The sequence below is a fragment of the Tamandua tetradactyla genome, chromosome 20 (genome assembly GCF_023851605.1).
Source record: "Tamandua tetradactyla isolate mTamTet1 chromosome 20, mTamTet1.pri, whole genome shotgun sequence".
Taxonomy (NCBI): Eukaryota; Metazoa; Chordata; class Mammalia; order Pilosa; family Myrmecophagidae; genus Tamandua; species Tamandua tetradactyla.
This window is the reverse complement of record NC_135346.1, coordinates 1274282-1286468: the sequence shown is the minus strand read 5'-3', so window position 1 is coordinate 1286468 and position 12187 is coordinate 1274282. Positions and strand designations below refer to the sequence as shown.

The 12187-nt window shown below is 54.3% G+C and overlaps 1 protein-coding gene across 3 annotated transcripts in view; it reads right to left on the bottom strand.

Annotated features, from left to right (window-relative positions):
* TBC1D9B (TBC1 domain family member 9B) overlaps window positions 1-12187 on the bottom strand; it is a 75550-nt gene that overhangs the window by 39180 nt on the left and 24183 nt on the right. For all 3 annotated transcript variants that reach the window (XM_077138209.1, XM_077138207.1, XM_077138208.1), the window contains 4 exons: window positions 10306-10534; window positions 8918-9176; window positions 6966-7173; window positions 4108-4320 (listed from right to left, as the gene is read on the bottom strand). In XM_077138209.1, coding sequence (XP_076994324.1) covers window positions 4108-4320; window positions 6966-7173; window positions 8918-9176; window positions 10306-10534 — 909 coding nt within the window. The remainder of the gene's footprint in view (window positions 1-4107; window positions 4321-6965; window positions 7174-8917; window positions 9177-10305; window positions 10535-12187) is intronic.

The window sequence follows — 12187 nt, the reverse complement described above, 5'->3', positions numbered from 1 at the left end:
ATGATGCCCAACGAATGCAGGTGGCTGAAGTATGGGCAAACGAACGATGGTGTATATACTTATGAACAAAGGCTGTGCTGCTACAAATAGGAACAACGTCGTGAGACATCCAACGATGTGAGTGAACATGTGAGACATTTGGTGAGACAAAATAAGCCAGAAACAAAAGAACAAGAATGGTATGCTTACCTTATAATGTTTACAAGAAAGGAGGGGCCTAGATTGTAAGTTTTTAGAGCAGACACATTAAGTCTGGAGGGGTGATTATTATTTCTGGATTTTGAGAGGCTGTTTTATATATATAGCCTGATATTTAGAGATAAGAATGAAGCCGAAGAGGCTGGGGTTAAAGTAATTCAGAACATAGGGATAATGAAGATAGTATCTGTATTTTAGAGCCATACATACTCTTTGAGACCAATGGAAGAAAGGTTTATTTGATCTGGAACTGAAATGTTCTGTAGTGCATAATCTAACTCAGCCTACCTGTATAGCTCATTTGAACAACTGAAACACAGGGAGCCCAGAATAAGAAAGAGATCCTTTAATCCTATATAGATTATTGTAATGCCTAGATATATCCTAGAGTATATTAAGCAGATAATCAAAAAGTATTGGCAAAGTCCCCTGAGGGAGGGGAAAAAGAATATGGGACTATTAACTCTTACCATTAGGGAATCCCCTGATACTGAGTCAAGCTTTAGGGACACCCAAATCAATAGGCCAGGCCCTCGATCAGGAGGCTCACTCTTGTGAAGCTTATTGTGGGTTGCTGAGAAGCTTAGCCTACCTATAGGCATGTCTAAGAGTTACTTCTGGAGGACCTCTTTTATTGCTCAGATGTGGCCTCAGTCTCTATAAGCCCAACTCTACAAGTAAAATCATTGCCCTCCCCCTATGTGGGACATGACATCCAGGGGTGAAAGAAAGTCTCCCTGGCAATGTGGGAGATGACTCCCAGAGATGAATCCAGACCTGGCACCGTGGGGTCAACAATTCCATCCTGACCAAATGGGGGAAAAGAAGTGTAATTAATAAAGTATCAGTGGCAGAGAGAGTTCACATAGAGAGGCTACTCTGGAGGTTGCTCTTACGCAAGGGAAAAAAGAATACGGAACTATTAAACCTTATCATCAGGGAGCCCCTGATACTGTGTCAAATTTTAAGGATACCTAAATCAATAGGCCATGGCCTCAATCATGAGGCCTACTCTTATAAAGCTTATACAGGTACTGGAGAAGCTTAGACTACCTATAGGCATGCCTAACAGTTACTTCTGGAAGACCTCTGTGGTTGCTCAGATGTGGCCTCAGTCTCTCTAAGCCCAACTCTGCAAGTGACATCATTACCCTTCCCCCTACATGGGACATGACATCCAGGGGTGAAAGTCTCCCTGGCAACGTGGGAGATGACTCCCAGAGATGAATCCAAACCTGGCACCATGGGATCAACAATTCCATCCTGACCAAAAGGGGGAAAAGAAGTATAATTAATAAGGTATCAGTGGCAGGGAGAGTTCAAATAGAGTCGAGAGGCTACATGGGAGGTTGCTCTTAGGCAAGCTTAAGGTAGACTTGGCTACCTATCATAACCTGCCAACCCCCAACCAGGACCATTCCAGCCAATCCTAAAGAACACCTAGGGCAATATATAAGATTCCACAAGGGTTCCAGGCACTAGAGTAACTTCTCAGAAACCTTCAACCTCCAGATGGGTCCCTGGTCCAGATAAGTCTTTGAAACCTAGCCCAGCCTCTCCAGAACATCATCTAGTTCCATCTCCCTACCATATATTAGTGGCAGGCTCTTCCAACATGAAAAGTGAATGGTCATAGCCCAAACACCCCCTAAAGAGATGGTTGGAAAGATCAAAGGTGATGTGGAGTTTTTATACAGAGAAGACAGGATTTGACAAATGAATATGAATGCTGAATCATTAAATTGATACCTCTTTTAGTCTCCAGCATTTTAGAGCAGCTAGAAGTAAAAACCTAAAATTGTGAAACTGTAACTCATGTCAAAGTCTGAAATATGTTCTATAACTAATTGTGGTGCTGTTTGGTTTGAAATTTATAGTTTTTTTGTATATATGTTATTTTTCACAAAAAAAGAAGGATAAAAAGTCAATTGTGATGATAAAATATTTAAGCCCTCTAGCCTCTTATATTCTGGAGCAGCTAGAAGGAAAAATATGAGAAGATTGTATGGTAGCCCATGACAAGCTGTGGGATCTGTCCTGTAACCACTTGTTGAAGAGTGCTTTGAAAACTATTGCTTTTTTATTTCTTTGCTTTGTATATATGTTATGTTATACAATAAAACAAGTTAAAAATAAAGATTAAAAAATACAAAAAATAAAAAAAGAAAGAATGCGTCATGTGTGAAATAGACTAGTATCCAACTCATTATTTTAACAATGGGTCACTAAGAGCTAAGAATAAAACATTTACTCTGCCTTTCCAATATGAATCATACCTCAGGGTAACACAATAGTTTGGAAAAGGGGAGTTTCTTTTTATAAAAGCATTCCAACCAATAAACAGAGGAAGGAATGACAGAATTAGAAGACTACCATTTTGCAATCCCTAATGAGTACTGAGTTTGGGCAAAGATGTTTGAGATCAATAACAGCATATAAAGAGACGGCCAGCTGTTATATACCTCTTGATGGAAACAGCACCTCAACCCTGCCTAGAGGTAGACCTGTCAAAGGACACCCAACTGGTCCAGCAACTGACCAAGTCTCCGCAACCTACTAATCGCCACCAATTCACAGGAAACAGTGAACCAAGGGAAGTGGTAAGAGCCTACAGGGACGCAATCTGTAAAAACCAGAATGTGAGAAACTTTACAGCACAAATGACCCAATTCCTTCAATAAAATACTGCAAGACAAAACAAAACAGTGAGATGGAGCAGAAACCCACTGACAAATGAATTTAACAGACCCATCAAAGAATTGTAACATAGGCTCTACGCGTAGTTCAATTCAGACAAACTTTAACTATACCTCCATTTGAGGAAATGTGAATACAAGTGCTGATGATACAGTCAAGAATTGTTAATTCTATTGGTATAATAATGGTACTACAGTAAGTCTTTAAAAAGGGGTCCTTATCAAAAACAATTTGTAGACTTGGAAGATGCAGTTAGGGGTATGAGGGTAGTTCAGTGGTATAATTCTCACCTGCCACAAGGGAAACCCGGGTTCCGTTCCCAGCCCAGGTACCTCCCAAATAAACAAGCAAACACACAAAAAAACCAAACAAAAAAATTCAACAAATGGTGCTGCACTAAGGGGATACTCACATAGAAAAAGAATGAAATGTGACAATGTGACCCTGCCATATCAAAAAAATAAAAAAGACACAGTAGCACTTTCTCTGGGGGTGGAGGGAGGGATTGTGATTGTGAGGAAGCATGAGGGGGGTTGGGGTCTCAGAAATGCTATTTAACCTGATGGTTTGCTTCACTGTTGTATTCACTCTCACTCTGTAATAATTTATTGATAAATTTGTACAGTTTTCTCCAAGAATGTTATGCTTCAATAAAAGAAAGTGGAAAAAAAGGGGGAGGGGTGTTATCTTTGAGAGCTTCATATGAAAGATACAGGGTTGAAATGACGGGTACACAAACATGAGCTGGAAAGGCTAAGAGAAACCACACCAGTGTGCGGGTGAGGGCGCATGATTTCAGACACAATGTTCAACACCGAGAACGACTGGACCCTTGATTAAGGACTAAATGGTGGCTTTTCTCAGCACAGCAGAAGTGAATGAAGGACAGAAGAATGGAAGCTTCTCTGTTGAAATGGGCCTTCATGTGTGAGTGATGCTCCGGAGATGGGACCCCAGCGTGAGCACCTGGTGTGGGTGGGGTGGGGGTCTGGGCAGGATGCAGAGGGCTCTGTGCCCTCGGTGGTAGGCCACAGGGCTGGGTGAGGAACACGTGGACGAGCAGGAACAGAGCGGGCAGCAGCGTGGGCACCTCTATCCAGCTCAGGTACATTGCCCCCACCAGCCTGAAGGCATGCCCCGCTCCATGGTCACATGCCGTCAGCCTCTTCTCCGGGCCCTGGCACCCAGCCCTGCTCCCAAGGGGCTGCTCACCTCTGGGGCAGGGTCCGCCATGCTGATTTTCCTCTCCCCGAGGCAGCCACTGGGCTGCTTGGTCGGCGTTTTCTGGAGGAAGTCTGAGATCCTCTGAACCAAGAAATCGCGGTCTTTGAGGTTGGCAAAGAGGAAGGTCATTTTACTCTTGGTGCTGATGGACAGAGGGCTGGGCAGGACACTGGAGCTGTCGGCTTTCTCCACGATGGTCACCTAGGAAGGCAAAGCATGGTCACATGCATCTTGGGATAGAAAGCTGGGCTTTTTTTTTTTTGGTATTGTGGGAAAGATTTACTTTCTGTTTTCTCTCCCTTCTTTCTATAATTAATTTTTTTCTCAATACCATATTAGTACAGAGAGTTCACACATCACCCAGCACTCAGCTCCTTCTTATTAACATCTCCCACTGGGAGGTCCATTTGCTACAATTAGTGAGCCACTTTTGACTCATTCTTACTAACTAGTCTCCTGTTCACTCAGATTTCCTTAGTGTTTCCCCGGTGTCCTATTCTGCCCCAAGAGCCCGTTAGGTTCCTGTCTGGCTCCTCAGGCTCCCCTTGGTGGGGTGGCGTCTCCTCCCTCCTCGTTTGGGATCACCTGGGCAGTTTTGAGGAGCGCCCTCCACTGCAGTTTGTCTGGTGTTTTCCTCAGGATCAGACGCGGGTTGCGGGGGGAGGGAGGCCCAGAGGGCAGTGCCGTGCTCATCGTGCACGCCAATGTGTGTGGTGTCATGATGGGTGCGGCTGGCGCCGACCTTGCCCGCCTGGCTGAGGTGGGTTTGTCCAGCTTCTGCACTGTGCTATTTCTCTCTTCCCCTGTTTTCAAACTGCATCTGGGAAGGACATCCTTATGGGCAGCGCTGACTTGATGGGCTCATTTGGTGCCAGGCGACTTGCGGTGAGTGTCCCACTGGCCAGGGCCTTGTTTCCCAGCCCACTGCGCACACCGAGCCTGGAGGACGCCAATGCGGAGCGCTCAGGCCGCTGCTGGCCTTCCTCACGCCGGAAAACACTGTCAGTTATTCCCCTACGCGGGAACGCTGCAAGCAGGGTGACCACCCAGTGTGCAGGGTGCCTCGGCCTGGGCTCCCAGTGGGCACCTTCTAGCACTGTGTGCAGTGCCCAGCTCTGCTGTGGCCCTCCGAGGCGGGAGAGAGCGGCCTAGGAGTGGAGGGGGCGGATGGCACTCAGGGGGTGGCCATGTAGTGCCTGCAGTCCGGGGGAGGTGGTGGACACTGACCAGGCCTGGGCAGGGTCGCCGGCGGTTCGTGTGGTCGCAGAGGGGGTGGCCTCAGGCTGAAGGCTTCTCTAGAGAAGTCTTCTCTGGCAACTGAGCTGAGGCCAGACCCACCTGGCAGAGGACAAACCTGGGGGTGGGTAGTGAAACCGGCCTTGAGGAGGAAACTACGGTGGAGAGCTGGGACGGAAGAGTGGGGGGGGAGCCAAGGTCTCACGCAGGCCAGACCAGTTCTAGAAGGTCTTATGGGCCACCGTGCGGAGCTGGGGTCACTGTCACCTCTGGAGGACTCTGGGTGGGCCCCAGCATCTGATTTCCTTTTAAATTTCTTTGGTGCTGTGGGTGGACGGGTCCCAGAGGGAAAAGGCAGTGGCCACACACTCTGGGGTGGCGCAGCAGAGGACAGTATGTTTGGTGGTGCCCCGGAGAGAAAAGGACAGAGAGGGACTCAGGACACGTTCTGGGAGAGAGCAACAGGACATGCAGGGGTTAGCAGGGGGGAAAGAACCGAGGCTGACGGGGTTTTTTCACCCGAGCACCTGGGTGGTCGGGTGCCACATCCTGCGGTGGGGGACAGAAGAGCAGGTCTGGGCTGCAGACCAGCAGACACACTGTGGCCAGCTCCCTACACCTGAACGGGCATCTGTGAGCTGAGGTCCCCTAGTTGGGACTCCAAGAAATGGACTGTGATGAGGGTGCTCGGGAATGGGCAAGGGGACAGCTACCCTCAACGACTGAGGGCCCAGAGTGCCCGCATCAGCCTCCAGGGCGAGGGGGTCCTGTCTCCCCAGCTTGGCAGAGTCTCTGCAGTGGGAACACCACGAGATATGTCGCTGGGGCCTGAGGCAGGGAGATCCCTGAGCCACCCACAGGGGCCAGGCCAGCAGGTGCCCAGGTCGCCATGCCTGAGCTGCTCGGCCTGGTGCTCTCAGAGCTGGGGCTCTTTTGGGTCCTCAGCCTCTGACCTCCCTTGGGGAAACTGAGGCAGCACATTGCTCCCCTCCCTGCCATACCTATCACAAACATGCCTGAAACTGAGGGTGTCGTACAAGTGCCAGGGAGGTCTCTCGTTTCTGGGTTTTTAATAGAATCACAACAGGTGGTTTAAGTAACAGCTCAGAGAGCAGAGCCTCCCTGCACTCACACATGCCGCCAGGCCACAAGGACAAGGAGCCGGTGTCTTCCGTCTGGGTGCGGGCCCTCCCACCAGTGTCCGTGCTCCTTCACTGCAGTCACCAGGGCCACCGTGGAAGCCCCATAAGCCCGAGAAAGCAGCCCGGATGGAGTGAACCACAGCTGGGCCGTGTCCGGGCAGGAACAGGTTGGCTGGCCCTGGTAGGGCGGGGCTGGGTTGGCTCGCTCAGGTCTCTGCAGGGACAGGGCCCTCCAGGCCCAGCCGGGAGAGCGGGCTTTTCCAAATGCCAACCGCAGAGCCTGGCAGGCTGGAGGATCTGCACCTCCTGGACAAGAAGTGGCCTCTGTGTCCCCGGGGAGCTCTTCTGGCAGCGGAGCATCCAGTGCGGGGGAGAGCCACCCTGTGTGCCCTCCCACTATGGGGGAAGGAAGCCCCATGAGCCCGGGCAGGGCAGGAACAGGCCAGGCCCCTGGCCGAGGACGCTCACCTCTCTCAGGGGGATGATGACACGACAGGCGTCCTCTTCCTGGCTGGCAAAGCAGATGTAGTTGTTGGAGAGGAACATCTGCCCAGGGATGTGCAGCTTGTCGAACGGCGTCCACAGGGTGCAGCCCGTGTGCCCGTCCAGGCGCTCGTCCCGAGGTAGCCGGAAGGCGGCCCGGTAGCACTCATTCTTGGCCCGGGCATCCAGGTCTCTGGGTGAGACACAGGGGTGGGGTCAGGCAGGTACCCCTGAGGTCTCTGGGTGAGAGACAGGGAGGGGTCAGGCAGGTACCCCTGAGGTCTCTGGGTGAGAGACAGGGGTGGGGTCAGGCAGGTACCCCTGAGGTCTCTGGGTGAGAGACAGGGGTGGGGTCAGGCAGGTACCCCTGAGGTCTCTGGGTGAGAGACAGGGAGGGGTCAGGCAGGTACCCCTGAGGTCTCTGGGTGAGAGACAGGGGTAAGGTCAGGCAGGTACCCCTGAGGTCTCTGGGTGAGAGACAGTGGTGGGGTCAGGCAGGTACCCCTGAGGTCTCTGGGTGAGAGACAGGGAGGGGTCCGGCAGGTGCCCCCTGAGGGCCTCAGGGCCGGCAGGTTCACGATCGCTTGGGCTCCTGGTGAGCAGCTCGTGTCATGCCAGGGCGTTGAGGGACCGAGGAAAGCATGGGCTCTGCATCTGCCCTGCAGGGAAGTGGTCGGATGGTGGTGGCCTGGCCCGGGTGGGCCTAGACGCCCCCTTCCCTGACCTGCTGGGCCTGGGACGTCAGGGGGGGACTCTGTGGCCCCGAGGCTGCAGTTTCCCACTGGGGGGCCCAGACGAGGCTCCTGGGGGAGCTACGGGTTCCCCAGAACATGCTGTTCAGGATGATGCAGGAGTGCTGGTGCCCATAGGAGGGACAGCAGCCCTGACCGTGCCATGTGGTGACCCCTCTGAGGGGGCCAGGAAGAGGTAGGATGGGGTGTGTTGCATGTTCCCCCAATGAAAAAAAACTGAGGAGACAGTAAGAATTAACTGCAATCAATGTAAAAGGCTGGACTGGACCTGACAGTGGAGGAGAAAATGTCCGAAAGGATTTTACTGGGACAGCAGGAGAAGCTGGTAGGGACTGTGAGCCTGCCACCAGAGTCAGAGCCCCTGAACTTAAGGGGGTCACATACAGAACACTTGTGTTCACAGGAAAGGGGCATGGGAGCAGAGCGTGTTCAAGGGCTGTGATGGGTACACCCGGCTCCTGAGTGCACAGGAGCCGGGAAGAGGAGGGAGCAGGGGTGGGGGAGGAAGGTGCAGTGAGGCCCGAGGCGAGGCTGGAGGGTGCCCAGAGCCCCCTTCCCACCAGCAGGGGCCTAGTTCTTCCCGCTGCCCCAAGCCGAGGTGACCCACAGTCCAGGGCCTGGGCCACGGTGTCCGGCTATAGCAGGAGCGAGGTCTGGCTGGGGGACACACCACCTGGGGCACCCCAGGGGCCTGGGAACCCCTGACCCTCAGCCTGTGCTGCAGGTTTGCTGTGAAGTGACGAGGAGGACGAAGGTGTGGGCTCGGGCCTGCGTGCTACAGGGGCCAGCAACCCCCTGGACTGGGCGGGGTTGGGCTCAAACGTGCACACAGCCTGGTCCCTAAAGACCAACCTCAGGATGGTTCCCCAGCCCAGAGCGCCGAGAGCCCCTCCATCAGCCCCTCCACCGAGGCTCCAGGGCCACGTTCTGCCTCCGTGCTGCCCAAACTGAGTGGCTGTGGGCACGTTGCTGCACCTGAGACCTGGGGGGAGTAGGAGTGCCTTCCCCTGGTGGGCTGCGCCTGTGCTGCCCGGGAGCAGTTATGCCCACTAGTGGCACATGGCAGGGACCCATGTGGGGAGCCCGGGAGCGGTGTGGAGGTGGGTGCCTTGCCAAGGCTCTGCTCGGCCAGGGACCGCACACGGAGCAGGGGCCTCATGCCGGGTGGGGGCGGGGGTTACACACCGCTTGAGGGCCGAGATATTCCTGTGGGGCCGGCTGGGCCTGGGCAGGGCCTTGTCCTGCAGGAAGCCCTCGCTGTCCAGCAGCTGCCTCATGGCCAGGGTGGCTAGCTGCTCCATGAGCCTGTGGGTCTCGCCGATGTTGAGGAACATGGAGAAGAAGAGCTCCTGGTCCCGAGTGTTCACGCGGATGCTCTCGGGGAACAGCAGTGTGGCATTCTTCTCCAGCCGCGTGACGTCCACCCACTGCACCACCAGGCTCACTGGACACCACCCAGGGCCAGAGGGTGAGCAGGGGAAACAGATGGAGGGGAGGACAGGAGAGAGGGGAGGTCAGTAGCTATCAGAGGGTCATGGAGCAGGGAAGGGGTAGAGGCCAGGGTGGACCGTGGCAGTGAGGCACCCAGGAGCCAGCAGGACTGTGGGTGAAGCCCCGTGCGCGCCGCAGACCCAGCTGCTACGAAGGCATGAGCACTGTCACTGGCTGTGAGAAGCGTCCTGCACTAATGTCAGGTGTCAGCAGGGGATGGGGCACTGGGAGTCTCCAAACTAGCTGTTCCCTTTTCAGTAAACTGAAAACTGCTCTAAAAGTCTATAAAAACAGACAAGATGAGGACAGGCCATGGTGGCTCAGTGGCAGAGTTCTTGCCTGCCATGCTGGAGACCCAGGTTCCATTCCCGGTGCCTGCCCATGCAAAACAAAACAAAACAAAACAAAAAACAGACAAGACGAGACCAAAGGGCTGTGCAAGCTGGGGCTGGCACTTTCTGGAGACCCCTGGGGTCCCAAGCCTGACTCTGTGGGGTCACACGTTCCATGGGCGGGGAGCCAGCCCTCGGGGAGTCCGCAGCGTCCTGGAACAACCAGACAGCACGATTGAGGGGAGGGGACGAGGACAGAAAAGGAAGAACCAGAGAAATTAGTGCACGGGCAGCCCCAGCGAGTAGAAGCTGCGTGTGGACACAGTCAGGCGAGACTGGCAGGACAGGACATCCCAGCTGTGTGACGACAACCAGGCTTCAGGGAGGAGGGCAGGGCAGCATGTGTGCAGGGCCTGTTGGGCTCAGGACCTGAAACTCCATGAGCAGCGAAAGCCCTGGGCGCTTTCCTGGGGTGCTGGGGTCACAAGTGGCTGGAGGGGGTGGGCAAGGGGCCGCACAACAGGCTGGGGGTCTGGCTTGTACCCTGAGGCCAGGGGCCCCAAGGGAGGGGCAGTGACCGTGGACAGGGAATTGCCTTCGATGACAGTGACCTACAGAAAGGGGAGGCCGGGGCTGGGCATCCCCGCCCACGGCTGCCAGGGGCTCAGGAGGCCCCTCCGGAGGCAGCATTAGGGAAGAGCTTCTGGGGCCACGGGGGTAGCTTGGGCACCATCGGCCCCTAGCGCTCACCTTCCTTTCCCAGCAGGAAGGAGTAGAAGCACAGGTGGTTGACGGTCAGGTAGAGCCAGCCCTGCCGGGGCACGCGGCCCTTCCAGAAGCTGCAGGAGTAGTAGTTGACCAGCTGCTCCCCCTTGGGCATCCCAAACTGCTTCCGCATCTTCAGCTCAGCCTCCTTGAACTTGCCGGGGTCCTCATCACCCTGGGGCTGTATGTTCTTGTTCTCTTCTGCAATGATGCCCTGCAGGAGGACAAGAGGGCTCGGCTAGCCAGGGCGTGCCCCCCAAGGCAGGCCAGGGGCCCCCGTAGCTGAGATGGGACAGAGGGCCTGGGTCTCAGGGAGCACACCCAGAGCAGGTGCATGAGCAGGAGGGTACAGCAGGCGCACTGGGCCGCTTTGTGGTGCAGGCACACAGACAAGCAGGCAGACAGACGACAGACACCTCTGCCTGAGTGACTCTGGGCAAATTCCATCCACTCCCTGAACTGACACTTGCTTGGTTGCATGGGGCAAGCAGCTGCCTCACAGAGGCAGAGAGGATGGACTAGCAGGCTATGTGCTTTTTAAAAATCATGTTTTTCTATGATTTCTGGGAGAAATTACACACACATAACACTAAAATGATTACAAGGTACTGGTCCTTTCTGGTGTGATGGTAGGGTCAGGTGTCAGCTTGGGCAGGAGATGGTGGCCAGCTGTCTGATCAGGCAAGCCCTGGCCTGTGTGGAGCAGCAAGGACACCTCGTGGGCTTAAATCGTGAGTGTGCTGGTTGCATTCATGGCTGATGACACCTGCAGTCGGCCAAGGGGTCCTTGATGAGTGACATTTAATCTAATCAGCTGAAGGTTTTAAAGAAGTCAGAAGAGAGAATCTGTCTCCACTTTGGCCAGCTGGCCTCTCCTGGGAGATTCATCAGAAGCCTCCTTTGGAGTTGCCAGCCTGCAGCGTGCCCTTGGAATTTGGGCTTGTGCACCCCATAGTTGGATGAGACATCTCTATAAAATCTCATATTTGCAGACCTCTCCTGTTGACTCTGTTTCCCTAGAGAGCCCTGACTACTATAGCTGGGTTTTAAAAAAGAGCAACTATCATCACCGGCTCTGACTGCTGATTTTTAGGAATAAACATTTTCTCTATTTTTATGTAATTCTTCCCCCCAAAAGATAATACATAAGCATGGTTTAAAAAATGCCAATATTTGACCAGCACACTCAGTAGAAGCAGGCCCATCTGAACCCCATGACCGGCTTCTTGATCTCCTCCTGGACATGCGGACACTTGTGCATCTGCAAGCAAGCGCAAGGGCTCATTCCTTTCCCCTTTGTTTGCCCAAGAGGGATCCTCCCGGGCCCCTGCTCTGTAAGGTGTTTTTCTCACGGAGCTTGGGAGGCCTCCTGCAATTGACCCCCATACACTAGAGTAGCTTCCTGCCTCTCGCCCTACTCACTGCATCCTGTAGGCATCTCTGGGGGCTCAGGGCATGAGACACATCTCCCTGGGCAGCAGGGCCAGCCCCACACCTCTGCATCCTAAGGCCCTGCCCTTGACTTTCTGTGGTCCCTCATTCCTTCCACTGGGAGGCTGGGAGAAGCAGGGCATTCCAGGGAGAGCGGCAGGGTGGCCCTGCCCCCTCCACCCGACAGGCTGGGCCAGGGAGCCCTGCCCGGAAGCCCCGCCCCTTGGGCCCCCCTCCTGGGTTGTGTTTGCCCCCCCATCTCGGACCTCTCTCCTGGGTCTTGGCTGCTCCCCACCACCTCGGGCCCTGTCCTGGGTTGTGTCTGCTTCCCACCCCACCTCAGGCCCCCTCCTGGGTCTGGGCTCCTCCCCCCCGACCTCGGGCTCCCTCCTGGGGTTCAGCTGCTCCCTGACCCTCTCCAGCCATGCCTGGGAGG